At 56.9% G+C, this 27,297-nt stretch overlaps 1 protein-coding gene across 3 annotated transcripts; it reads right to left on the minus strand.

Annotated features, from left to right (window-relative positions):
* Window positions 1-11,659: 11,659 nt before the first annotated feature.
* SERPINA11 (serpin family A member 11) lies at window positions 11,660-23,181 on the minus strand. 3 transcript variants are annotated; one of them, XM_062181468.1, is made up of 5 exons: window positions 23,047-23,181; window positions 18,177-18,801; window positions 16,503-16,776; window positions 13,890-14,037; window positions 11,660-11,991 (listed from the first exon to the last, which is right to left on the minus strand). In XM_062181468.1, exons 2-5 carry the CDS (start codon window positions 18,796-18,798, stop codon window positions 11,788-11,790), a joined length of 1,248 nt encoding a protein of 415 aa, XP_062037452.1. In that variant the 5' UTR covers window positions 18,799-18,801; window positions 23,047-23,181; the 3' UTR covers window positions 11,660-11,787. The 3 variants fall into 3 exon arrangements, with proteins under 3 accessions (XP_062037452.1, XP_062037454.1, XP_062037453.1); XM_062181470.1 differs by having other exon boundaries at window positions 22,975-23,181; XM_062181469.1 differs by lacking the exon at window positions 23,047-23,181 and adding an exon at window positions 23,005-23,023.
* Between the last annotated feature and the right edge of the window lie 4,116 nt (window positions 23,182-27,297).

The following is a 27,297-nucleotide window of genomic DNA, read 5'->3' on the forward strand; positions in this document are numbered from 1 at the left end:
CCGTGTCCACACTGCCGCTGGCCATGAGGCCTGCAGAGCAAACAAGGAGCATGGCGCTTTCTGGGTCCTGCACTTGTGGCCTCGACGGGGAACAAGGGTTCCTACCCTGGAAGTCGTGCATCTGGGCGGGGGAGCGGAGGGAGCAGGTTGGGGAGTGGCCCCCACCCAGGGACTCTCCAGGACGCTCAAGGCCACACCCACCAGGGCTGAGGGCAAAGGCCCCGCACACTCAGACATGTTAGCCAGCCCCAACCCCTGCGGGGCTTTCAGGGTGGGGGGCTCTCCTCCCTTTTACACAGCACTCTGGGAAAGTGATGGCCCCGACACTTCCTGGAGCAGTAGGGACTTTGGGGACAATCAGAGCCACGCCTGGTTCTCAGTGGACAAGTAACTTCACCCCTAGCAGCTTCGCAGTCCTCACCCATACGTGGAGACAGAGTTCTAAGGTCTGAGGCCGGTTAAGGTGGAATAAATGAATGCATGGAGAGGATGGGCATACAGTAGACACTCAATAAATGCTGGCTTCCTTTCTCTTTCTTTTGTGCCCTCTCTGTTGGTATTTTGGTTTGAACACTAAGAAGGAAGAGAGCAAAGCAGCTCACGGTGCAGCTGTAGGGTATCAGCCTATACGTACAGAAAGTGGAACCTGTGCATGGAAGGTTCTGGAAGGAGACAAACCAGTACGCTCCTGGAATGCGGATTTAGTGGTGGGGCCGCCGAGACCTGTTCTCCGGAGTCTCGTGTACTGTTCGTGTCTGCACAAGAACAGGTGGCCTTCCGAAGAACGGGAGCTTTTGTGTGCTATGACCAAACAGAAGGTGCACTGTCTAAGCACGCAGTTTCCTTCAGGGTCTTTTAAGAAGGTGACCTCCGGGGAGCTCTGTTACCCAGATCCTCAGGAGGCGCCTGATGGAGTGGAGAAGCGTCCACGACGGAGCCGGGCAGCGCGGGCTAGGACCCTGCTCGGTGGCTTCCTGGCTGGGGGACCATGGGACACGCTGGCATCGGCATGTGCAAGGGGCCTTCTTCAAGCTTGGGTAAAATGCACGGAACAGAAGCTATGCATGGACTTCAGAAACATAAAGTTACCCTTTGCTTCCGTTTTCCATGAACGTGCTGCTGCCAGGGCTGGGCGGAGAGCTGGGTTCGATGGCCGGGCGCGGTCTCCCTCGTGCGCGTGCGCAGCACTTGTCCTCCAGGCGATGGGTTAGTTCGGTCTCCCGGGCAGCGCCGCTGGCGTTGCTGTGCCGTGGTGAGCCCACGGTGTCTTTTCGCTCTGCAGATGGGCAGCCGAGCGCTTCTCCGGGGTTTACGTGGTCATCGGAGGTTTGCCCCGGAGACCCCCCAACATTCCCTGTTTTCTGGGTTTGCATCACCACACGAACATGGGGTACACTAGGGCCAGGCCACACTTTATTTAGCCTTGGCCCTGGTACAGCTCCTGGTTCACACGTCCTCTTGCAGTTTGCACCAGAGACGTATCCTGGAGGTCTCCCTGGAGGTGGGAATCCCCATGGACTGGTTTCAAGCATGGCTCTGTTAGCCTCGTTGATATAGGAAGATGCTGGAATCCAACGTCTGTGCATCTAAAGAACACCTTTCAGGTGCAACCACAGTACCACCAAGGCCCCTGTTTAGTGTTAGGCCTCATATTTAGTCACTGTAGAGGGTGGTCCCAGGGCACTAGGCAAGTCCCAAAGCTAAGGGCAGTGCAGGCTCCCAGCTCTGCCCAGAAATGCAAATCACGCACCTGGGAAAGCCGCTGGATCATGGGGAGAAAGCTCAGCCTCACGGAGAAGACAGTGCAGGTGTGAGCATGCCTCTGACTGCAGGCCACACGGCCACTGTCCTGCCCGCCAACCGCTCCCCGGCGGCGGCGTGTTCAGCAGCTCTAACTCTGCTCACACCGCCTGCCTGCTCTGGGGACCCCGGCCTCGGTGGGTCACTCCCTGTGACAACCATGCTGGTCGTCCAGCACCTAGGGTGGAACCCCTCTGAGCTGTGACTTTGCTTCCAACAAGCAGTTTGTTCATCTAGAGCTCAGGGAAGTCTTGCAGCAGGTTTCCATGATTTTGGATTGCGCAGGAATGTGGGCACACCCAAACACAGGAATAATCGACCAAAACCGCCAGCGCAATGTCCCCCTGCAATGGGCTCATTACACTGTCGTCATCAGAAACAAACCACATATCTGCCAGCCACAGGGACGCGAAAAATTCCAGTCTTTCAGAATCTTTTTTTTTTTAACAAAAAATTTGTACATCAAGGACTCCCACAGACTCGTTTATTTCAGTTAGTACAGCAGCTTATATAGCCAAGACCAGCTAATCCGGTCAAGGGGTGGTCTATGCCCCAACCAATCACAGCCTGTTGCCAGGCAGTTTCCAAAGCCATCCAATCACAGCCTGTTGCCAGGCAGGCTCCGTTGCTAGGTGGGTTTCAAAGCCATTCCTGAGTAACTGACAATCGCTTGCCAGCGGCCATCTTGGCATGGCCTTCTCATTCCACCACACAGCGTCTCCCGTGTTCTCCCAATAGGAAGTCGTAATCTGAAGAGTTCTTGCACAGAGACCTTTGGTCTACAGCCAGGCGCACCCCTGACCTGCGTGAATCCCGTGAACACTGGCAGTCTCCATCCCCTGGGCTTCGCAGGCTAGACCTGTCCTGAAACAGGCCGTGAGGCAGCGCAGAGAGTTTCACACGCTTAGCACGTACATGCACACGCATGCACACACACACTCACACATGAATCAAGCACACGACATTTAAATGCCTCCCTGCCTGGGCACAGTGGGCCCAGTTCTCTGGAGACGTGGTGGGGAAGGGCGCAGTGGAAGGGACAGAGGCATTGCTCTCCGGACCTCCCGGCGTCTGGTTTGGCTGCCAGTGAACTCAGCAAGCGGCACCAGCCAGCTCCAGAGCCCCCTGGCTCCTTGGCCCAGCCTGTCACGGACTTTGTCGAGGAGCTACTCAGCCAGAGCGACCTTCTCGGTGCATGGAAATCCAGCCTCCACCGAAAGTAGGCATCACAGAAAGTCATAGAGAGCCACTCATTTGCACCAAATATAAAGACCACGGGGTATCGTTCCAAGGCTGTAGCTCCCAGGACAAGGGGAGAAGAGCATCTTTTATTTTAGGGGAAATGAAAATGCAGGAGGGGAGTCCTTGTCGTCACAGCAGAGGCGAGCACGGGTACACGCAGGCCTGCATCGCACATCGCGTGGGAGCGTAATGAGGCTTGACTGAGCTCCTCCGGGGGCAGAGACCTCAGCAGCTGAGGAAGGCGGCCTCTGGACACTCTCTGCCCGTCCCCCCAGGCACTGCCCTTGCAGAGGGGTGTGGGCAGTTCAGGGCGGCTGGTGAGGGCCTCTCCCCGGAATGTAACTAAAAGCACGAAAAGTAACTTCGCTAATACCAAGTGCCCCGGAAGCTTTAGGTATCCAGGAAGAGAGTCCTGACAGAGACTGCGGGCTGCTCAAGGTGTTAGCGGGCGACAAGTCCACACCTTCCTTGATTGCTAACCACCAGCACCAGGGAACCCAGCCCAAGGGATTTTACAAATGTCGAGGGCCCAGGGCCAGAGTCAGTGGCTCAGTTCCACCCTCCCTGCCAGGTCTGTGGGTCCTGGCGCAGGGCGCATCACCACGCCGGGCTTCAAGGGGGAACTGGGGTGTCTCCAGTGGTTCCCACCCATGCTGCCTGCATGAAAGACCTCCCTGTGCCGGAAGGCTCAGGGAAACAGAAAGCAAAGGATGTCGGGAACCAGGCTGGTGAGGACCGCGACGCGACATGTGGAGAGAAGGCCTGCTGGCTCCAGCCACCCGGTGCCAGATTCTGTGCACCACCAGGGGGTCCCCTTCCACGTCCCCTGCAGACCACCGGCATCCCACCCTCCCACAGAGGCTTGTTCTTGGCCAGGCTCTGCCCCTGTGACCCGTGGCAAGGCGCTGGCTAAGGCTGATTGCACGCCTGTTCTGTGTTGGTGCATGTGTCACGTGGTGGGCAGAGATGCCCAGGTAAGATCTAAGGAACAACGTGGCTCCTCTGCATGGAGAAACACAGGCACACAGCTGCCCGCCGGTGGGCTTCTGCCCCACCCCCCGCAGCCACACAGCTGTCAAAACCGAGCTCTCACCTTTTACATGCACTGGGCAGCCGAGAGCTTTGTTTTTCCTGCTCATGTCTATAAGACCCCTGCTAAAAGTAAATATTAAAATAATTTTAGCAAGGGTTAAAAAAGTTTGGCTGCTGACAGTAGCCATTTCTTAAGATAACTGTGTCTCCACCTGCTTGCAGAATAACCTTGGGAAACTGCCTTGTGAAACTGCTCTGTGTAACTGTCTCACGCGATAACACTTGCAGGAGCCCGGAAAAGAGTTACAACAAGGTTCTGTGACTGAGACAAGATGGAGAAACTAAGGTTAACGCTAACCGCATTTTTTGCTTCTGTATAATGGCTAGGCTTGCAAAACATGTGTTATTTTTAGAGAACAAAGAAGAACGAAAAGTCTCCAACCCTTTATCTTGTGACATACCAAGGGTTTACTGTTTTACTGCCATCCTCGTCCTTGCTTGCTTCAGCTGATAAGAAGAAACTGCCCGTGACCCCCATCCCAAGCCCCTTACCTAGCAACCATTAACTTACCCAATAAAATGCTAGTAACCTGTAGCTTGCCCAATAGAATTGTAACACAATTAAGTATGCTAATACTGTGGTTTTTAGTTTTAAATACTCTGTAAAGCTATTGTTCGAGGCCGCTCTCTCTCTGCACCTTACTAGAGGGTGCTGCTGAGATGGCCCATTTGCAAATGAAATAAACTTTCCTCTTGCCTTTGCATCGATTGGAGTGGAGTCTGTGTTTCTGGGGTCCAGTTTGTGGGACGCCTGCTTAAGGGGTCTTACAATGTCCAGGTAATTAAGATTGCTTTTAAGAATTTTTTTTTAAGATTTATTTATTTGAAAGACAGAGAGAGAGAGGTAGAGCCAGAGAGAGAGAGGTCTTCCATCCGCTGGTTCACTCCCCAAACGGCCGCAATGGCCAGAGCTGAGCTGATCTGAAGCCAGGAGCCAGGAGCTTCTTCCGGGTCTCCTGTGCAGGGGAAGGAGCCCAAGGACTTGGGCCATCTTCTACTGCTTTCCCAGGCCATAGCAGAGAGCTGTTTCGGAAGTAGATCGGCTGGGACTCGAACTGGCACCCATATGGGATGCCGGTGCTGCAGGCCAGGGCTTTAACCTGTGCGCCACAGTGCCAGACCCAAGAATTTTCTTTTAGTCAAGGTTTTCTAGTTGTTTCCTATGACATAGTTGATGGCTCCAGGCTCCAGGCTCAGCCACTGTGGGCGTTGAGGGAATGGACAAGCTGATGGGAGCTCCCTCATCGGTCTGTCTCTCCAACTCTCCCTTTCAAATCAAAATTTCAAAGGTAATTTTAATTTAGTACAAAAAAGTTTGAAATTCTTGCATAGTTTTTTCATAATATGCATTTCCATGAACTTTTTGAAGACTCTTTTTACGCCTAGATTTCAAAAAAAAAAAAAAATTTAGCATCCAAACCAACTTATGTTTTCATTCCATTTTCCATGCACTTTTTGGAGGGCCTTCATAGGCTGTTGGATTAAACACTATAAAAATAACCAGCCACCGGCACCTGGACTCTCAGCGACAGATAAACTGAGCTCAGTGCGTGGTGGGGAGCATTTGCAGTGTGGGATGTAATCCAGCTGCTAGGCCTGTGATAAACGCATTTCCGACTACCTAGCGCAGAGTGGTCAGGAGCTGAGCCCCAGCTCCCCGACCCCAGCCTCTTGTTGAGTTTGACATGTCCACGAGCAGCTCTGCTTCCACCCCTCTGCACAAGCCAGAGACCCAGAGCCCCCCGGCCTCCCGGCCCCCCACAGTCGGGGCGTTCCACCCTCCGCTTCTCTCTTGTCCATCTCCTCCTCCACACGCTCGCTTTTGCTGTCTTCATCAAGTCCCATCTGGACGACTGCATGAGGTTTCCAGTGGATGGTTGTCTGAGCCTCAGCTGCAGGTATCAGCGGGCGTGGTTGTCTTGCCAAGTTACACGGCCTCCCCAAGCCTGAGTTTTCTCTCTGGAAAACACGGTGGTGATAACACGGACCTCTTCAGGGTGTGTGCGGGACCCCTGGGAGCTCACGCAGGTAAAACCCCAGCAGAGAGCTGGCAGCTCTCCCTGGGTCACCACTGGGGTTGTCACAGCCTCCCTGCCTCCCTCTGGGCCCTGCGCATCTCCATCCTAGCACTCGGGGCCCAGAGCAGTGTTTCTGACATGTGTCCCGCTTTGATCTTCAAAGATTGCATTTCATCAGAAGAATGCTGTCCAAAATTCTCTCACCACATCAGTAGAATGAGCACAGAGCCAAGACCCCTCCCCACCTGCTAACGTTCTCTGGTGTAGCCGCCGCATCCCAGGCCGCCACCGATGTGCTGTGTCAGCCTGCACCTGCCAGCTCCCTGTGCGTGGGATTGCACCGGCACTTGCTGGGGGTCTTCACCCAGCATCTGGGCATGTCCTCCAGCGAAGCGCATGTTCCAGGGTTTGCCACGCTTTCAGCTGTCAGTACGCGACTTCTTTGTTTTGTGTAAGCACCGGGCTCTTCTGCACCGGCAGGTCACCAGCGCACTTTCCTAAATGTTTGTCCTCGCTGGGAACTTACCCAAAAAAAAAGCTCATCGTTCCATGAGCTTTTCAATGCTTTAAGGAAGATGTAGTTAATTCAGACATGCGCTGTCCTCAGTGGGAAGGTTAATTCCAGTTACTTCTTCTCTCATGATCGGAAATGGTGGGTTTATTTTATTTGCTTAATTCTGGCTTGTCATTCGTTGTTTGCTCTTGTGAGTTCATTAGTTTTTAACCAAACTCTGAACACTGGTTGTTCCCGAAAGGCGAGGTTATGGTGGAGCAAAACTCCCACCTACGCTGAGAGTCGAACCCTTTGGCTGCGTTACCCCCTCGCGGGGGGCTGGTGCATGGTGAGTGGCCTGGGGGAGAGCCCAGGACACAGGCCGAGGCTCCGGTTCAGGGAGCTGAGGCTACGCCCTTGCAGTGGCCACGTGCCACTGGCTGAGGACCCACCTCGAGGTGGACAGGACTTGCGAACAGGAGCCAGACCAGGCTCACTATCTGGGTGATGTGTGTCATACTTGTGGGCAAGGTCCTGGAACGGAGCCGTCAGAAGCAAGAATAGCTCAGAGAACTGGGGTGAGGGCCAGGCAAGCAGAGGGGGCTGCGTGGGGGCGGATCTCCCTTCTGAAGACGACAGTTTGCCGTCCAGATCAGCCAGAGCAAGCCCTCTGCGGGCGCAGACCCAGGGGCATTTCAGGAGCTCCTCTGGAATTCTCTGAGCTAAAATCACATTCCACACTTTACAGTGTTTTTCTGACACTGATTTTCTGTAAAATGTAAGAATAAAGTATAATATTCAAATAAAAAACATTTAAATACATTAGAGCTTGTTCTAAACTGCTGGCAGCTTATTTTATCAGAGTTTTCAATCATTTTTGTTGGATTTTTACCTTTGTATTCTGGGCCTCATAGGAGGCCACCAGCGTCACTGCAGACTTGTGGAGGGGGTGGGGCCAGGAGAAAAGATGTAATGGATGGGGGCCAGCGCTGTGGCCTAGCGGGTAAAGCCGCCGCCTGCAGTGCCAGCATCCCATATGGGTGCCCATTCGAGTCCCAGCTGCTCCACTTCCGATCCAGCTCTCTGCTATGGCCTGGGAAAGCAGTAGAAGATGACCCAAGTCCTTGGGCCCCTGCACCCATGTGGGAGACCTGGAAGAAGCTCCTGGCTCCTGGCTTTGGATCGGCACAGCTCTGGCTGTTGCAGCCATCTGGGGAGTGAAACAGTGGATGGAAGACCTCTCTCTCCCTCTCCCTCTGCCTCTGCCCTTCGGTTACTGTGCCTTTCAAATAAAATAAATAAATATTTTAAAAAAGGAAATAATGGTTGTACAATTACCAGCCCCAGAGTACATGCATGAGTGCACATATGGGTATCTGTGCATTTGTGTGCACACGCGTGTATGTATCTATGCATGTGTGCTTTAATGCATGTGCACCTGTGTGCACATACATGTATAGTACATATCATACATGGACGTGTGTATCATGTGTATGTGTGTGTTATGTGTGCATGTTTGTGTGGGTGTGTGCGTGTGCTATGCGTGTACTGTCTGTGTGCACACGTGTGTGCATGTGTGTAAGTGCACCTGTCCTGACAGCCCAGCTCCCTGTTTACTATGTGACTGCAGCAAGTTCTTTGCACTTTCTGTGCCTCTGTTGCCTTCTGTGGAATGGGAGTCTTTTTTTTAAAAGATTTATTTATTTATTTGAAAGTCAGGTTTACACAGAGAAAGAAGACGAGGCAGAGAGAGAGAGAGAGAGGTCTTCTGTCCACTGTTTCACTCCCTAGTTGGCTGCAACAGCCAGAGCTGTGCCGATCCGAAGCCAAAAGCCAGGAGCTTCTTCCAGGTCTCCCACATGGGTGCAGGGGCCAAGGACTTGGGTCATCTTCTACTGCTTTCCCAGGCCATAGCAGAGAACTGGATTGGAAGTGGAGCAGCCGGGACTCGAACTGGCCCCCATATGGGATGCTGGCACTGCAGATGGTGGCTTTACCCGTATGCCACAGTGCTGGCCCCAGAATGGAAATCTTAAAGCCTCATTTTACTAATGAGCTGAACAGCAAATCCTGGGAGCGCTGAGTGCGCGTCAGGCCCCTTGCCAACACTCCGTGTGCTTTCTCTCGTTCAGTCCCACAAGCCTTGCTATGGCTGCCACTGTCCTCTGCCTGTCCGGTAAGAGACAGAAGCTCTGAGCCACCCAGCAACTGCGCAATTCGGCTCCTGGAACGCACACCGTGCGATCTGCCTGCACGACGGGAACCGGGGACGCCCGGAAACAGTTCCTGGGAAGCAGCCAGACGAGTAGGTTTGGACAGCGGGGCTTGGGGCTGCCGGGCTCCCTGGGACAGGCACGGGGCAGGTGCTCAGCACCTGCTGCTCCAGGCCCTGAGGAGGTGGGGGGGCGGCCGCAGATGAACCTGGCACTCAGTATCCCCTGGAGCCACGCAGCTCTCTCCTCTGCAAGTTCCTACTCGCGCTCACACACACTCACACACTCACACATACACACACATGCACACACACCCATGCACCCATGCACACACGTATGTATGCACACATACACACATGTATACACACGCACGCACACCCACACTCACACACCTGCACGCACACACACTCACATATGTACACACACAGACACCACCAGGGTGTGTCACTGTCAGTCACCTCCTGCACAACCACTCAACCAGGCGGTTCAAGCCAGGCTCACGCGGTCTGTGGTCAGCAGCCTCTCAGCTGGGGCCTCTGGCCTCACTCAGTTTGGACAGCGGCCTGGCGTCTGCCGCGGCGATGGCTACCACCGAGCCGTGTGGCTGTATCTCTCGGCCAGTGTGGACTCATTCACACCACAGACAGCAGGATCCCGACACGGCTCAACCTGAGATTTCTCCTCTGAACTTCCTTTCAGGAAGATGTGTTTATATATTTAGCTGTAAGCCCGAGTACAGAGGGGGTGGGGAGAGGACTTCCATCAGCTGGTTCGCTCCCCAAATGGCTACAGAAGTTGGGGCTGGGTCAGGCCAGAGTCAGGAGCCGGGATCTCCATCCGGGTCGCCCCCATAGGAGCAAGGACTCAAGCCCTTGGGCCATCTGCTGCTGCTTCCCAGGTGCTTCAGCAGGGAGCTGGCTCGCAAGTGGGCTCTGGCCTGAACCCTGCTTTGACCCACATGGCTCCTCGGGGTGCCCAGATGCCCTGGGCAGGCTGACCTCCGGCTTTGTGGGACTTCCTTTCCACACCCCCTTGCTGCCAGCTGTGCAGACCCCTCCCCGGGTCGCCAGGGTTAGCAGGGAAAAATACGACACTCTGTTAACTTGAACATGAGACACACAACAGATGTTTTTAGTGTAACACCAATATTGCGTGGGGTGTGCTTACACTGAACGATTGATTATTTGTTGTCGATCTAAAATTCAAGTTTACCTGGGAGCCCTGTCTTTCCCCTGGCACCTGTGGGCCACAGACTGTTTCTAGCGTGCATCAGTGGCCCTTGTTACCAGCAGGGCAGGGCCAGCCCTGGATGCCGGGCGGTGGCCGTGGGGCCCACATCTTTTCCTCTCATTGCCTCTCTCTATCGAAAGGCGTGTGCTGAGACCTAGGCTGAGCCATCCCGGGAACGGGGACCCGGACACTTCCCTCAAACAGAGTTCACCCTACCACAGAGGCATCATCACTTAACCCTGTAGTGGCCGGAACCTTTCATGGACGTTCCCAATCAGAGGCTCATGAGCTGCCTGTGGGGGACCCTTCTGTCTGTGGGAGCAGAGTCCCTGGGCTCTTCTCGCGGTCTCTCTCTCCTCATCCATGCTGCGCACTGTTCTAGTGGCTCAGTCACTTCCTGCCACCTCCATGTAAGTACAGGGGGAGTCGGTGCTGCCAGAGCCGTGGAGGCAGTCTGGATCCCCTCCTCCCTAACGCCAGGGGGCGCACTTGCTTCCTTACAGGTGCTGCGGCAAACAACCCTTTCACCCTGCTTGCTGGCACATCTCCGAATCACGCCCTGTCCATCCCCCACCTGCCACTGGCTTCCTACTGTAGATCATCTGAGCGGTAAGAGCCAAGATTTGGGTTGGGGTCTCAGGGATATGTCAGATGACCAAGGTTTTGTGAATGACCTTGGCTCAAGGTCACAGCCACTGCATACCAAACCTTGGCCTCCCGCTGTTCTTTGGTGCCATGCTCGTACCTCACCCCTGGGAACTGGGAGAGGCAGGGCTGTGAATCCGCGTGGGACAGGTGTCTCTAGCTCCCTGCCCTCCTACAATCTTTGGAGCAGACTGCTATTTAACACCTCTGTGAATAAAGACCAAGCAAAACCCCTTCTCTCTGCTGCCTGGAGAGCCAAAGCGTATCAGCCCAGGGGCATCTCACACAATGGCGAGCTCAGAAGGCCTTGGCGTGCCCATGGCATGCACCTGGGCAAGGTCCCTTCTGCCTCTCCCACTAGTTTCAGAGAGACTTCAGATGGAGGGACCCACTTGGAGGAGCTGCAGACCCCCTGCAGAGGCTGCCTGGCCCAGTGGGGCCTGCCTTCCAAGTTCACAGGGCTGCCCATGCTTCTGCCCATGCCAGTCATCCTCCGTCTCCCTCTGTTGAGGTCGCCCTGGGCTCCGATGCTCTCTTCCTGCCAATCTCCCTTGTGCTGGCCCATCCTGTACCCGCCCTCTTCATGGGACGTGGTCTGCAGCCCTGGCTCCAGGCCCAGCCCCATCTCTAGCCCCTGACGTCTGGGCCATGCCACCTCAGGACAGCCTCCCTGGGCTGCCACTCCAGAGCAGCCACTGCACCCGATGTTCCCTGTGCTATTTGCTGGGCCCCTTACCCAAGGGACGCTCAGCAAACGTCTGCTGCAGTGGTGGCCGTGGTGGGCGTCTCCCAGGAGGCCATAACACAAGGGCTCCTGTTGTCTCTCCCTCTGCCAGCCAGCTGACGTCAGACGTGAGATGATCACAGTGTGGGTCCTGTCCGGCCCTGGACGCTGGCCCCTCCCTTGCAAACACCGCTCCCCGGCGTGCACAGAGCCCAAGGCCAGCTTTATTAGACTCCCTGCTCTGGTGCAGCCCCGCGCCGCAGGCTGGCGCTGGCCTTCCGTTTGGCAGGGGGAGAGATAAGCGAGTCAGGCCCTGGCCTCCCACCCCGGTCACCCTGCAGCCGGGTTGACGATCTTGCCCAGGAGCAGCAAGCTCTGTGTGGTCGTCTCCCAGAGGAGCAGCAGGAAGGGCCTGTTGAAATGCGAAGCCGGTGCCGATGGTGCACTGAGGGCTGGGGGCTGGGAGAGGACGCCTGTGGCAGCCCCTGCCTCGGTGCCCTTCTCATTCATGTCCACCACCGCCTTGTGCGACACCTGGAAGCAGAGAGAAGAGGGACGGAGCCAGCATCAGTTCAGGGGACTGCAAGGGGCAGCTGCTGCCTTCTGCAGCACCGGAGAGGTGGAGACAGCGCCCCCTGGTGGGCCCCTGTGGCCCCGCCTGCCTCCTCCAGCCCCCTCTCTCCAAACTTTCCCTCCTCCAGGTTCCCAGAGCTCGCCCTGACTGTGCCCATCACTCTAACGGGAGGCAAAGGGCCTGAGCAGAGCTGCCTGGGTGTGCCCCGGGCTGCAGAGGCCAGCGGCAGGTTCTACAAGCACTGCTCAAGCCCGGCTCACGTGGCACAGGCCAGGCTATCACCTTCTGCTAGGAGCTGCACCTAGCGCCCCTGCACGTCAGGTCCTTGTCTTGCTCAGACCAAGTCACGGGCCCAGGCAAGCTCAGTGGAGCCAGGATGTCCGATGGGCTCAGCCTCCATCGCCTCCAGGCAAGGGACTCCTCCCTGGCCCCATCTTCCTTAAAACATTCATAGGTGCATTTGAGAGACAGAGATACATATAGAGAGAGGGGGACAGAGAAAGCTGCCACCCACTGGTTCACTGTCCAAATGCCCACAAAAACCAGGGCCAAGCTAAACCCAGGTGCCCAGGGCTCCATCTGAGTTCCCCTCGAGCCGGCACCTGCTGCCTTCCGGGGTGTGCGTGAGCAGGGAGCTGGAATTGGCGGCAGAGGCAGGATCTGCACCCGGCACTCTGATATGGGCTGGGGCGTCCCAGGCCATACGAGGCGCAGCCGTGACACCTGCCCTGCTCCCTGCTCCCCTTTCTAGAACCGACCTTCCCTCAGTGCCCTGAAAGAAAGGAGGCGGAAGCGGGATGGACATTGACCCTGCCGGCTCTTTCACCTCTGAGAAGCTCTGTGAAACGGTAAACCTAGCAGTGGAAGTCGTCCTGAAAGAAATCCCTTCAAAAGCTAAACTACTTCTTTTCCCTCTGATCCAGCATCCCAACATATGCACACACACAGACAAGCACACGTGAACACACGCGTGCAGACACGCACACACACACGATCATCTCCCTATTGCCTTGGCTGCACATCAAGCCCTTGACTGCCTTTCCCAAATAAATGACAAAACACCTCTCTTAGGAAGCCCCCAACCGTGGCTCAAATGGCAACGTCCAACACCACCCTGAACCCCAAAGGGAAAGCAAACCTCGGGGCCTTTGCTGCCTCTCGCTTGGAGACTGCATCACTCTTCCCAAATAGTCACTCCCCCCTCCCTTCAAGCCTTGCCCATTCCACCACAGGACTGGGGGGTGGGGGGACGCAGCCCCTCCTTGGTGACAAGCGTCTTGATTAGGGGACCTGGGTTGGCCAGTGGCACGTGCGTAGCCATGGCATAGGTCCCAGGTGGGGAGAATGCTAACAGCCCTCGCACGTGTTTCCTTGTTTCCCCTGTCGTGGGAGGGGTGTGTCCCAAGTGAGGCCTCTCCTTTATCCCCCGTGAGAAACAGATCTGTGGCCCAGGTGCTGCCTCGCCTCCGTCCTGGAAGAGGAATGGTAGAGAAGCAGTGAGCTGTGGGCGCTGCGCGGCTCGCTCGTGCTCCAGTGCCCTCGACAGTACAACGGTGCGGCTGCACGGCTGCCCTGGAGGAAGCACCAGGGACAAGACAAAGCCCTCCCTCCCCTGGGGAAACGCTCGCTCCATGGTGTTTCCCAAGTGGACAGAATCCCCTATTCCTGCTCTGTAGAATGTGGAGGTCCAAAAGCAGGGGAGATGGACAGGGAACTGTGCGTGAAAAACAAGCCTTGAAGGAGATGGCATGAAGGAAGCAAAATGGGAAAGAGAATGGGGCACCTGACTCTCACACACCTGTGTGGGAAGAGAAGGACCTGGCGCCCCCGGCCGCACCGTCCGCGTTCACCTCCTTACCCTGGAGAAGGTCGTGTTGAGCTGCCCCGTGATGCCCGACAAGTCGGCTTCCAGACCCAAGACATTGGGGAGACCGATTTTGGGAAGGATCTCTTCCAGGTTATATGTTCCAGAAATTGAAAACCGAGGCAAATGCAAATCCAACAGACTGGAGACGGGGTGAGACAGAGACACGGTGCTGCTTCATTAAGTCTGCTCTGGGGGAGGGGCGTCTCCTGGCCTGAGGGCTGATCGGTGGGCTTCCCACGCCACTGCCTGCACAGCAGGGCATCCCACTCCCCGGGCCCAGAGAGCCCTACTCTCCGCACTCAGGAGAGGTCTGGCACACCTGTGTGTCTTCAGCCTCTTCGTTGCTTTTACGCGGGGCTTTTGGGTGTCGCGCGCTGGCTGGACGGATCGAATCCCATAATGAGCATCAGCCGTAAATACGCTACTATTTTCCCACTTCCCTGCTTGGTTCACTGGCTCCACCTCTGAACTGTATCCCGAGCCCATCTACTGGCGACCCCAGGACAAGCCACCATCGCCTCCCGCCTGCCGGAGCGTCTGTTCCCTCCTTTGCAAAGTGGTACAGGGGTGAGCACTGCAGCGCTGTGGAGCCAGGATGTCTGATGGGCTCAGCCCCCATCGCCTCCGGGTGGCCCTCGGCTCACCGCAGTCCTTGGGTGAAGTCGGACGCTGCTCCTGGCCCGGAGCAGGTCTGTCCTGTCTTCCGGGGAGTAGTCTTCTCCCCAACTACCGTTGGGCACCCCCGCGCCTGATGAGTTCCTAACCAACTTGGACATGGCTGCCTCTGCTGAACTCAGACTCGCCATTTGAATTCAGCCTAGAGAACTGCTGTCATGGCCAGGGATGCTCCCGGGCAGCACGGGAGCCCAGAGGCTAAGAGAGGCGGAAGAATGCCTTGACTTGTCTGAAACTGCCCCTGGCACCCCTCGTGTGGGCGGGGCCCAGGCCATTGACGGGCAGACGGGTGTCGAATTGAGTCTAATGGAGCAGAGTGTGGTAAGCGCTCAACACCCAGTAGGTGTTCAGGAGGCCGACACACAGTAGGCACTTAACCAACGTGAATGACTAATGAACAGGGTGCAGGGGACACAACTTCCTGGAGGAAGCCTGGCCGAGTCGGAACCTCGGGGACACGCAGCACTCCGTGTCAGGACGATTTAGAAGCGTCACTTGGGTTGGTTTTGCTTTTGGAAATTCAACGTGAGAAGAAATGAGGGGGAATCTACTAGTCCAGAAGATTCTGTGACACTCCGTTCTGTCATGGCCAGAAAGAGTAGGGTCACCTCCAAGGAGCCGGAGACGGTGGGGCTGGGAGCAGCTGGAGCCAGCAGCCAGCAAAGGCTATGCAGAGCCCAGGTCCCAGGGATAAGCCCGTACATCCTGGCCTCTCCCCCGGACCCGGTCTCTTTTGCTTAATGCTTTAATCTCTGCCCAAATCCAAAACCCCCTCTCTCCACCCCTGGGACCCAGTGTGGGTAGGACCCTCGAGAAGACCCCTGTGGGCATGAGCTGAGGCTGTGCCTTCAAGGGGAGGATTGAGAGGGCCTTCGAGGGGCATTCGTGACCCCCCTCCTGCATCTGGGTGGGTCCTGTGACCGCTCTGGCCGACACACTATGGCAGAAGTGACACTGGGCTACTCTAGGCCCAGGCCTTCAGAGAGCGAGAGTGAGAACTTCCTGTCTTTTGCAGCACTTCCCTTCAGAGCCCTGATGAGCCAGGCAGTAGCTGGGACCCTGGACTGCTGTGCCCGAGCTAGCCTGTGGAGATGCTGCACGGGGAGACGGAAGTCAGCTCAGCCCAGGCCTCTTCCAGACAGCCCAGCCCAGCCCAGCCAGGAACCCAGCCACCATCTTACCCCTGGGCCTCAGCTGAGCCCGGTCAACCCACAGAAAACCAAGAGACATGGTTGGCTCGTGCCGTGCCATTTGGGGGTCGTGTATAGTGAACAAGTGACAACGAGAACTCAGGAGCCAGCATTAAACCAGAGCACCCCATAAAGGAAGCTGTACCCCAGGAAGAGGCTATCTCGTGCAGGGGTGTAGGTGCGGCATTAAACCAGAGCACCCCATAAAGGAAGCTGCACCCCAGGAAGAGGCTATCTCGTGCAGGGGTGTAGGTGCGGCATTAAACCAGAGCACCCCATAAAGGAAGCTGCACCCGGGAAGAGGCTATCTCGTGCAGGGGTGTAGGTGCGGCATCTCGTGCAGGGGTGTAGGTGGACCAGAAGCTGCTGGAATTGCAGTGACCGGGCCACAAAACGGAAGCTGGGGAGATGCAGAGCAGCTTGGGGTGCACACAAAACCTGCACTTTGAGTTTTCATGGGGCTCTTCTTGATATGTAATGTTTTGATGTTTGAATTAAAAGAGGAGGCGCCTTTCCGCTCTCCCGAGGGTGTCACAATTATGCAGCCGTTGTCCTTGAGCTGATCTTTGTGGCTGCACTTTGTTACACAGCGAGGTAGGGACCGTGCCCTTACTTAATGGCTGGAAAATCTGAGGCCCAGAGGGGTGACCACAGTGGGAGCGGAGGGCGGGGCGGCAGCCACAGCTGGACACTGCCCTCTGGGCGAGGTCCACCTGAGCCCTTCGGCCTGCGCACTCACCTGGGCAGGAAGAGCCGGCTCCACCTGCTCAGGGTCTCGGGCCGCACAGCCGCCTCCACCTGCTCCATTTTCCCGGGGTCTGGGAGGACCAGCAGCAGCAGGGCGTTCCCGCTGTACTCGATCTGCAGGACGGTGCAAGCCAGCTCCGGGTCGTAGAGGAACCGGTGCATCTCCTTCTGGCGCATCATGGGGACGTGGACCGAGGTCCTCTCGTCCACAAAGAAGCTCTCCTTCTTCCGGGTCTGGTAGCGGTCGAAGGGATGCTTCCACTTGGCTTAGGACACAAAACCCTGCAAACTTTGAGAACTTGTTCCCAGAGAGCACGTCTGGACGCACAGCCAGAAAGCCACACGCCTGGGCGACTGACTTTCTCTTGGGAATGCAAGCATCAGGGAGGACGGAGCACGGATGCTCCCTGTCACTAAGCTCCTTCCGGTGGGAGGCGCTGTCTCTACATCATCACAAAGAGAATAAGGAACAAGGCAACCATCTCCATATTAGGAATGAGGAAATGTAGTCTTGGCGACTTAGTTAAGCAGCTCCATTTCACAGCCAGGGTGCCTGCAAGCAGCAGGTGCATCATCTCTGCCCGGCCGCTCCCAGACCACAGCCTGCTACACAGCAGGGCAAGGGCGTCTTCCTCACTTGCCCACCCCTAAGTCCTCAGAGAACAAACTGGAGAAAGAACGCGGGCAGCAAAATGCAACGTGAAACACAGATGCTCAGGAATACAGAGCCTGCTGATTATGGCCTCATCCGCCTGTGTAGTGTCTTCTCTGTGTCTCTTCATCTGCCCCACTATAGCCCCTGAGGACGCTGGTGACAGGAGAAGGGGGCCAGTCACCCTGTCCCTCATGCCCACATCCTGCTGATGACCAAGATGCTACTCTGAAGCCAGAGCTGCAATCGCAGCCCCCCTCATGCTCACCTTGGTCCACTTAGAGAACCACCTAACTCTCCCTCTTCTCTCTCACTCCCACGCCTCTCTAAAGAATTTTCCAGACCGCAGCCAGACTGATCTTTCTGAACAGTTGTGACTGCTTCACACCATAGTTCTGGGGCTGGCGCTGAGGCACAGTGGGCTAAGCCTCCACCTGTGGCACCAACATCCCATTGGGGCACTGGTTCAAGTCCTGGCAGCTCCTGTTCTGATTCAGCTCCTTGCCTGTGGCCTGGGAAAGCACAGGAAGCAGAAGATGGCCCAAGTCCTTGGGTCCCTGCATCCACCTGGCAGACCTAAAGAAGCTCCTGGCTCCTGGCTTTGGATCAGCCAGTTCTGGCCATTGCAGCCATTTAGAGAGTGAACCAGTGGATGGAAGACCTCTCTCTCTGTCTCTCCATCTCTCTGTAACTCTACTTCTCAAATAAATAAATACATTTGTAAAAAATCTTAACAAAAACAACCCTGCAGTTCTGAGTGTCCCTGGATAGAGCCTGCAGTCCTCCGTCCAGTCCCACTGCAGCCCCGGCACTCCCCTGGCTCCCCTGGGCTCCCTGCACCGTGACGGGGAAGGCACTGGCGAGACTGAATCCGAGTCAGTTCTCCGAATCCCCAGCGGCCTCTTTTCCCCTTGCACCTGTCCACTCGCTGCCTCCTCCCCACCCGATCCGCCCGCTGAGCGAGAGCACTTCCTTGCCTGGGAGGGGCAGGGCTCTGCATGTGCGAGGCCTCACCTTTGAAGAAGATGTGGTTGAGCAGCACGGCGAGCGTGTCGTGGTGGAAGTCCTGCAGGCAGTCCCGCACTCGCCCGTACGTCTGTGTCCTCACGTAGTCGTTGATCTGCCTCCCCGTGCTGGCGGAGTCCGTGAAGTTGGCAGAAAAGGCGAACGCTCCGTACAGCTCCCTGGCGCTGTCCAGGAAGTGCTGCCGGGGCTTCAGCTGCTGGTCCAGGAACAAGGAGTTGCCCAGTTTTAGCTCAAGTTTGGGGCTGGGCAGCTGCAGGGTATGGATGAGGCTCTGGAAGCCCTGGTGGACGTCGGCCTCGGGGGTCTCGGTGAGGTTAAAGCCCAGGCCCTCCAGGACCTGCGCCGGGGCGTCGGGGCGGGCCCCGAGAGACAGCATGGCCAGGGTGCTGGCGATGCTCACTGGGGAGAAGAGGAGGTTCCCGGCCGTGTCTGCTGCGAGTCGCTTGTACAAACGCAAAGCGAAGTTGGTGATGGTGGGCGTGACTTTGAGGTAGGCAGGGGCGGGTTCTGAGAGCTGGCTGCTCAGGGCCGGGGCCACCGCCGGACCCTTATCTCCGTGGGCAGAGGCCAGGATCCCTGCACCCAGCAGCCACAGCCAGGCGGGCCCCATCCTCTGGGAACAAGATGGTGAACGCATCACTCTTTTCCATAAACGACTTCATGGCTCCTCACTGATTATGCAATAAGCCCCACCCCTCAAACTGTACAGGGTGCTGTGGGGTGCACTGGGGGACCAGGGGGTGGGGGAGGGCCTAGTACCCCAGTCACTTCTTCCCAAGGCTTCAGCAAGAGCAGCACCCCTTCAGCTCCCCACACGCCGGTGAGCACCCCTCCTCCTCCCTTGCTTTCTCTTTCTTTTCTGGTTCCTTCCAGGAGTTATTTCAATCATTTACAACTCTCAAGGATCTGTCTGGTCCAAGAAGTGCCCTGGGGACTAAGTATTCAGAGGGGAGAAGGTACCGGGGCCGGCACTGCTCTGCGGTGCGAGAGCTGCCCGTGGGACACCTGCATTCACTCTGAGTGTCTGATTGGAGTCCTGGCTGCTCCACTTTCAATCCAGCTTCCTGGTAATGAGCACCCAGGGAGGCAGTGCGTGACGGCTCTAGTGCTTGGGTCCCTGCCTCCCGTGTGGAAGACCCAGATGGAGCTCCAGTCTCCCAGCGTTAGCCTGGCCTCGTCCAGGCTGTTGCAGGCATTCGGGGAGTGAACCAGCAGATAGAAGACCTGTGTGTCTGTCTGTCTGTCTGTCTGTCTCCCTCTCTGTCACTTTGCCTTTCATATAAAAAATGAATACACCCTAAAGAAGGAAGCGTGATTCCTGACTTCGTGGAGACGAGAGCCAGCTTGGCTGGCACAGCGACCACATACGTGTGATTACACACAGACGAACGCCTTGGAGCAAGGGTCCTGGCCACTGTGACAGTGAGGGATGCTGGCCTCTTGCACCCAGGCTCGGCCATGAACTGTGACCTTGCCCATTATAAGGGAAGGATTGGGATCGCTGAAGCCGAAGGGGGAGGGTGCCCGCTGCTTCTTGGGTCTTTCATTAGTGGACGTGATGGCTGAGCACCCGGACCACGTGGAGAACGGACAGTGATGCAGTGATATGGGGAAGCCCCGGAGAGGGCGGGTGACTCCATTTCCATCAAGCCTCTGTCATCCAGAGCCACAGACATTGCCATGTGCAGCGGCTGAAACCACTGAGGCACGGATGGAGGGATGATGTCTGTCCCTGGCTGAACTGTGCCTGGCCAAAGCCCATCAGCTGGAGTCCCAAGCCCCAGGGCCTCCCACTGTGGTCTTGTTTGGAACCAGGGTCACCGCAGGTGTAATTAATCAGGAGGGACCAGGGGAGGTCCCCGCAGCATGTGATGCGTGTCCTCGTCCAGAGGGGAAATTGGGGCACAGAGACGCCCACGGGGAGAGCGAAGATGCAGGCCGGTGAGGCTGCAGCAGGCAGAGGAGCAGGCGGGCAGCAGGCCCCAGGGCTGGGAGCCAGGCTGGGAACGGATGCTCCCTCACACAACTCAGAAGGGACCAACCCTGCTGGCACCTTGGTCTTGGACTTGGAGCTCCAGAAAGGGCTGTTGTGGAAGCCACTCAGCGTGTGGCAGTGTGCTAAGGCAGCCCTCGCAAGCAAACGCATATCCCTCCGGCTTTAAGGTGTAGAATGGGCCAGAGGAGCCTGGAGGGCGGCACGAGAGGAGTCCTGGGAGCGAGACCCAGCCTGGGGGACCTGCAGGTGGACAGCACTCCTCTCTGCTCAGCCTGCCTGTGGCTAGCGCCCTCCTTCCCCGCTCAGGGCCCTCTCCCATGGCGTCACACATGTCTGCTTTGTCCCCTAGATCCTGGACGTCTTCAGTCAGAGCAGCATCGTCCTCCTGCTCCCCTGGCCATTGACCCTCCGGGTGTCCCCCCGCCTGGCGGCTGACCGCTGCTGGCCACGGGATCCTTGTTGCTAGCTTGTTCTGTAACATCTGTGGCTCGGAGCAACTGGAGAACTGGTTGCCCTGCCAGTGGCCCCCGAACCCTGTGCAGGGGGAGAGGGTCGGTTTTGGCAGCTGGCCTTCAGCCCGGGGCATCCAAGTCCCCTGCCCACAGCAAAGGCCAGGACCGGGAGGGACGCATGCGACCTCGTTATCTGTTCTGTTGAAACACGCTTGCTTGCTGGCCAAAGTACTTCGGGCACCCTCCAGGCCACGTCCTCCCTCCCCAGCACGGCTGGTGTGGGTCACTTAGATGCGTCCTTTGGTGGAGAATCTGGAAGACGCAGGATACTTGAACAACTGGTCTAACCCTGCACAAGGACGCGACTGTGATGGAACCCTCGCCGGGGTGTTCCAAGGATTCGCCACCCTTGCCTTCCTGCCGCACCCCTGAGGACGGCCAGAATCCAGCCCCAGTGATGAGCAAATCATGAGCCAGGGGCCTGGCTTTGAGCCAAGGCCGAGCGGTCACTCAGTGTTTGCGGCTGACCAAAGGTGTCTCCTTTTGCAAAATGCAGATGACCGTGCTTGCTCTGGGTGCTGAGGCCCTTGAAGGATTAAGTGGCAGGCAGCGCGGAGAGCCCTGGGCACGGCGGCAGGCTGGGATGGTGTTTCCTCCCATTTCTGCTGTGGTGGGGGTGTGATGAGGCCTGGCCCCATTCTGAATGCCTTTCCTGAAAGATGCCGGGGGACACTGGGAGCGCTCTCCATGGCGGGAAGCAGTCCCTTGAACTAAGGGCTCATTAAGTTGATGGGGATCTTAGATACCTCACATCACCGGGTCTCAAATGCGGGGGAAGGGGCAGGGGGAGCCAAGGCTGCTGCTGGTGCTTTCGTGGGTGAGACTTGGGTGCGGGAAGGTTCTGGAAGGCCCAGAGCATTCCCACACAGTGCAGAATGCTTCTGCCCACAGGCCAGAGAGCCCTTTTAGAGAAAGGCTGACTTTCAGTTATTGAATCCTTAGAAGGACCCAAAGACACAGGGGTTAGTGTGTGTCGTGTTGGGAGACAGAGGCTCGGGGTCGGGACCAGAGGCAGGAGCGGGACTCGAATCGCAGACCCCAGCCCAGTGCGACCTCCCCACCCAGGGTCCTGACAAGTCCTCTGCAGCCGCATGCTGCTCGGCCCTGGGCTGCCCCTCCGTCTCGTCCTGCTTGCTGGTCTACCTCCCGGAATACTCGGGGTTCTCTCTCCGTGTTCACAAGGCCAGGTTTCTCATACACGGTTATGGAAACCTCAAGTTCCTATTTTAAGATCTGGAGGAGGCAGTACATGGCTGTTTTTTGTTGTTTTTCAGGGGATTCACTTCGCACATCCCTACAGCCAAAGTGAGAGCGAGCGAGAGAGAGAGATTGGGAAAGGCAGGTTCAGAGATTGAGAGAGAGAGAGAGAGAGAGAGAGAGAGAGAGACACTGAGATGGAGAAAGACTGGGAGGGAAAGAGACTGAAAGAGAAGGAGGACACGAGTTCTGTGCCCTGATTGGGTTTTGGGTGCAGCACAGTACCCAGAGTATGCACAGTACTCAGACACAGTACTCACAGTACCCGCATTACTCAGGACACTCACAGGCACACAGTACCCACAGTACTCAGAGACACAGCACTCACAGTACCCATAGTACTGACAGTACTCACAGGTACACAGTACCCAGAGCACTCACAGGCACAGCACTCACAGTACCCATGGTACTGACAGTACTCACAGGCACAGAGTGCCCACAGTACCCAGAGTACTCACAGCACCCACAGACACATTACTCACAGTACCCACATTACTCAGGACACTCACAACCCCACGGTACTGACCATACTCAGGACACTCACAGACACAGCACTCACAGACACAGCACTCACAGTACCCATGGTACTGACAGTACTCACAGTCACACAGTACCCAGAGTACTCACAGCACCCACAGACACATTACTCACAGTACCCACATTACTCAGGACACTCACAACCCCACGGTACTGACCATACTCAGAGCACTCACAGACACAGCACTCACAGTACCCATGGTACTGACAGTACTCACAGGCACACAGTACCCAGAGTACTCACAGCACCCACAGACACATTACTCACAGTACCCACATTACTCAGGACACTCACAACCCCATGGTACTGACCGTTCTCAGAGCACTCACAGACACAGCACTCACAGTACCCATGGTACTGACAGTACTCACAGGCACAGAGTGCCCACAGTACCCAGAGTACTCACAGGCACAGCACTCACAGTACCCATGGTACTGACAATACTCACAGGCACACAGTACACACAATACTCAGGACACTCACAGGCACAGTACTCATAGGCGCAGTACTCACGATCTTCCCAGCACTCACAGACACAGCCCTCAGAGTACTCACAGGCTCACGGAGAAGCCCCTGAGTGGGCCAGGACCTGCAGCACTGTGTGGCCTCCAGCCGGCAGGACAGCGGGGTCAGAAGAGCGCCGAGCTGGTCAATATTTGCCAGGGCGGCTCCAGAACTGACCGGCAGACAGGAAGGGCCCTGCGCCCAGCCCTGCAGCGGCCACCGTCTGTCCCGCACACAGAAGGACAGTGGTGACGTGGGTGCGGCCCGGGGCCAAGGCTGGTCTGCTGCTGCACTGGGGACCCTGGGTGGCTCTCACCATGAGAACACTAGAGACTGGAGGGTCCCACTACAGAGGAGGAGTGCATCTCAGGACGTGGGTGGTGGGCGCTCTCAGAGGACACCCGAGCCCACCCAGCCCAGCCCTCAGCACCGCACCAACCTCTCCGCACCCCACTGCCACGGGGGAGATGTGCAATCACTGTGCGGAACAGCAGCAGATGGAGGAAGTCATCCAACAGAGCAGCCCCCCCTCCCCACGCTGAAACCTTGGCTCTCCCAGGCAGCCGGAGCGTGTGGCCAGGGCAGGCTCCACCACGTCTCCACACAGTGCGTGGCCAGGGTGGGTTCCCCACGTCTCCCCAGACTATGTGGCCAGGCTGAGCTCTCCCACATCTCCCCACAGTGTGTGGCCAGGGCAGGCTCTCCCATGTGTCCCCAGACTGCGTGGCCAGGGTGGGCTCTCCCACATCTCCCCACAGTGTGTGGCCAGGGCAGGCTCCCCCACGTCTCTCCCCAGACTGCATGGCCAGGGCAGGCTCGATGACATCTACACACAGCGTGTGACCAGGGTGAGCTCCCCCACGTCTCCCCACAGTGCATGGCCAAGGTGGGTTCCCCGACATCTCCCCAGACTGCATGGCCAGGGTGGGATCCCCACATCTCCCCAGACTAAGTGGCCAGGGCAGGCTCCCCCACGTCTCCCCAGACTGCGTGGCCAGGGTGCAGCCTGAGCTAAGCGAATGCTTGCTTATGAAGCATCTCTTGGTGATGAAATCGAGGTGATTTTCATGGTTTTTTTCTTTTTCATAGATTTTTTGCAAACAGCATGTATTTACAATAATCTAAAAACAATAATTATTAAATCATATAAGGAGAGCTCACCACAAAATAAAAGCTTGGGGTGGGCCCTTGGCCAAGTGGTTAACACACGTGTGAGCCGCATCACAGACCTGGGTTTCAACCCCAACCCCAGCTTCCTGCTAACGTGGACCTGGGAGACAGCGGTGATGGCTCAAGACTGAGTCCTTGCCACCCACGTGGAGACCTGGAGGGAGCGCCCAGCTCCCAGCTCCCAGCTCTGGCCTTGGTGCAGCCTGGGCCATCACAGATTTGAGAAGTGAACAAGCAGGTAGAAGTGTCCTCTCTGTCTCTCTCTTCTCTCTCCCTGCCCCTCCCTCCCATTTTCAATAGATAACTTTGTTTAAAAATTTAAAAACAAAGCAAGAGCCTTAGCCCTCTCTGACACAGTGGCCTCCATCTTTTACCCTAAATCCCTCGGAGACAGCCGCTCGTCCACTGCGGAGGAGGCAGGGGCGCTGGGGGTGTGCAACCCGGCACAGCTTCCCCGGGACGAGCCTCTGGGGCTGGCAGTGTCCAGTCCGCATCTGGTCCTGCATATCCATGGCTTTGGGCTCTTCAAGCTGCTTCTAGAGGGACGAAAGCCTTCTCCAGGGGGTTGCCCTTGTGACTTCACGAGAACCCTTGGGCCAGGCCACCCAGGAAGCTCCCTCATCTTCAGCAATTGCATCACTGATCAAGAGTCTTCCCTCGCTGACCTGTTTCCAGGCCCCTCCCACCAGAACCTGCCAGCATTTTCTGCACACCAGCTCCCTCCTACCTGATCCACCAGAACTGCCCCAGGACCTGGATCACCGGTCACCTTTGAGCACCACTCCTGACTCCCCCCTGGTCTCTGTGCAATATACCTTCTCGCCACGCAAGACCAGGACTTCAGCACTTGGCCTTCCAATGTGCACCAGAAGATGAACTCATCCTGGCCTGGGCAGGGGACAGGCAGGGGACACCCCTGGCACCAGGTGTCCCAGAGGCTCTGCCAACAATGTCTGCTGCACTCTGCCCAGCATAGCCACCAAGGGGGTGGCCATTGCTTTTATTTTGCTAAGAATGATTTATTTGAAAGGCAGAGTCACAGAGAGAGAGACATCTTCCATTTGGTGGTTCGCTCTCCAAATGACTACAGTGACTGGGGTTGGGCCAGGCCAGAGCCAAAGGCAAGAACCTGGAACTCTGTCTGGGTCTCCCACGTGGGCAGCAGGTACCCAAGCACTTGGGTATCTTCCACTGCTTTGTCAAGCACATTAATAGCAGCCAGGACTCGAACCAGCGCCCATATAGGACGCCACCCCAGCGCCGGCCCCATCATTGCTTCACTGACAATCTAGGGGCAGTTCCTTAGCAACCGAGGCACCAGGTCAGCCCCAGAAGCTGAAGAGGTAATAAAACACCCTCCCTTCTGTCTTGAGCGAGACTTCTCAGCCACACGGTAACAACCATGCTTGATATGCTGTAACCCGGGATGTTGCAGCTTGAAATCATGGCCAAATTAATGGCCCAAGCTGTTGACTGCCCCCCGCCCCCCCAGCATCTCTGTCATTTTACAAATCCTCCAGCCACTTCCTTCCAGCTCCCTCCCACCACTGGAACTCCAGGACTCTGGCCAGGCTCCTGCCTCCTGACCAACTGGAGTGCTCCTACACGTGGCGCTGTGGGGCGTGGCCTGTCTTCTTTCGGGATCATCCAGTAATAAATCCTTCTTTCCAAGGCACGTTTCCATGTGCTCGTCATCTTATTCCTGATTAAAACGCACTTCAAAACAAATGCAAGGTACACTTCAAAAACAAAAGCACGGGTGAGCATTTAGCCCAGCAGCTCAGGCGCCTGTGTCCCACGCCAGGTGCCTGGGTTTGAGTCCTGCCTCCGGCTCCCAATTCCAGCTTCCTGCTACAGCAGACCTTGGGAGGCAGCAGGTGATGGCTCAAGGACTTTGGTCACTGCCACCCACATGGCAGACCTGGATTGCATTCCCAGCTCCTGGCTGTGGCTTGGTTCAGACCTAACTGTTGCAAGCATTTAGGGACTTGAATGAGCCTGTCAGAGGTCTCCAGTTGCCCATCAAAGAAATAAATAATACAATAAAAACAATTGCAGAAGATAGACAACTTGAACACAGAGAGGGGAAGAACATTCAGCCAGCCACAGAATGTGTCCTGTGACCACTCCTGCACCTGCTGGCTGGCGGCAGTCCCGGCAGGCGGCACTCTGTGCCACCTGGGAGCAAGCTGAGAGGAGGTGCTGACAGCTCTTGCCCATCCCAGCCACGGGGGCCCCTGATGGTTACTAGGAAGGGCTAACCATGAACTACAAAGCATCCTTAGCCAGTTCTGCATGCCTGCCCTGCCCCCGTGCCTGCCTAAAGAACACCCCGTGAGCAGGGTCCTGCCTGGCCCAGTACGCTCCATGGAGGCAGGATGACTGGTGACCGTGGTGACCTTTATGGAGCAGGGGGGCTGAGGGCAGGGCACTGTGGAGACAACAAGGCTGGGCCCAGGGAACAGGCAGTTGGAGCCCCTGATACCCAGGCTTAGGCTCTGGTCCTAATCCAACCTGCAGCCCAGGTTGGTGGTCCGCACCCTCTGAGCCCTGCCCCTTGATTTGGAAAATGAAGTGAGGGAGGGAGGAGGCTCCCTTCCAGCCTAGCTCCCTGCTGCTGCGCTCTCTCCCACATGAACGGGCGTGGCAAAGAGCAGGTGGAGGCTCGGTCCATCCTACGTGCAACCCCCTGGAAAGGGTCTTTGGGTCTGCCAGGAGCACAGACTGGCTGGAGGCTCAGGAGATGCCCCCTGGCCGGGAGAGGTGAAGGGGGAAGGAGGCGCACAGCAGAGACGGGGGTAGGGAGAGGAGACAGCTCAGAACGCGTGGCTGCCCCACGGTCCCTGGCACCACGTGTGGCTCTCAGGACAGAGAGTAAGGGAGCAAGAGCATTGTCCCTGCAAACCCGCAGGAGGGCTGCATGTGTGTGAGGTGGGAAACCAGCCCTGGGCTCTCCCACAGCTGCACACAGCCCTGGGCATTTTCTCTGCCACATTGACCAGCACCTTCTGTCATCTGACCGCCCCATCTGTGGCAAGGGACACTCCAGCCACACGGCCTCCGCACTGTCCCCCTGTGTGCCTGCCCGCTCCAACTCACACCCCCTTGCCTTCCTGATACTCTCTCCCAATC

Source organism: Lepus europaeus, chromosome 22 (genome assembly GCF_033115175.1).
Source record: "Lepus europaeus isolate LE1 chromosome 22, mLepTim1.pri, whole genome shotgun sequence".
Classification (NCBI taxonomy): Eukaryota; Metazoa; Chordata; class Mammalia; order Lagomorpha; family Leporidae; genus Lepus; species Lepus europaeus.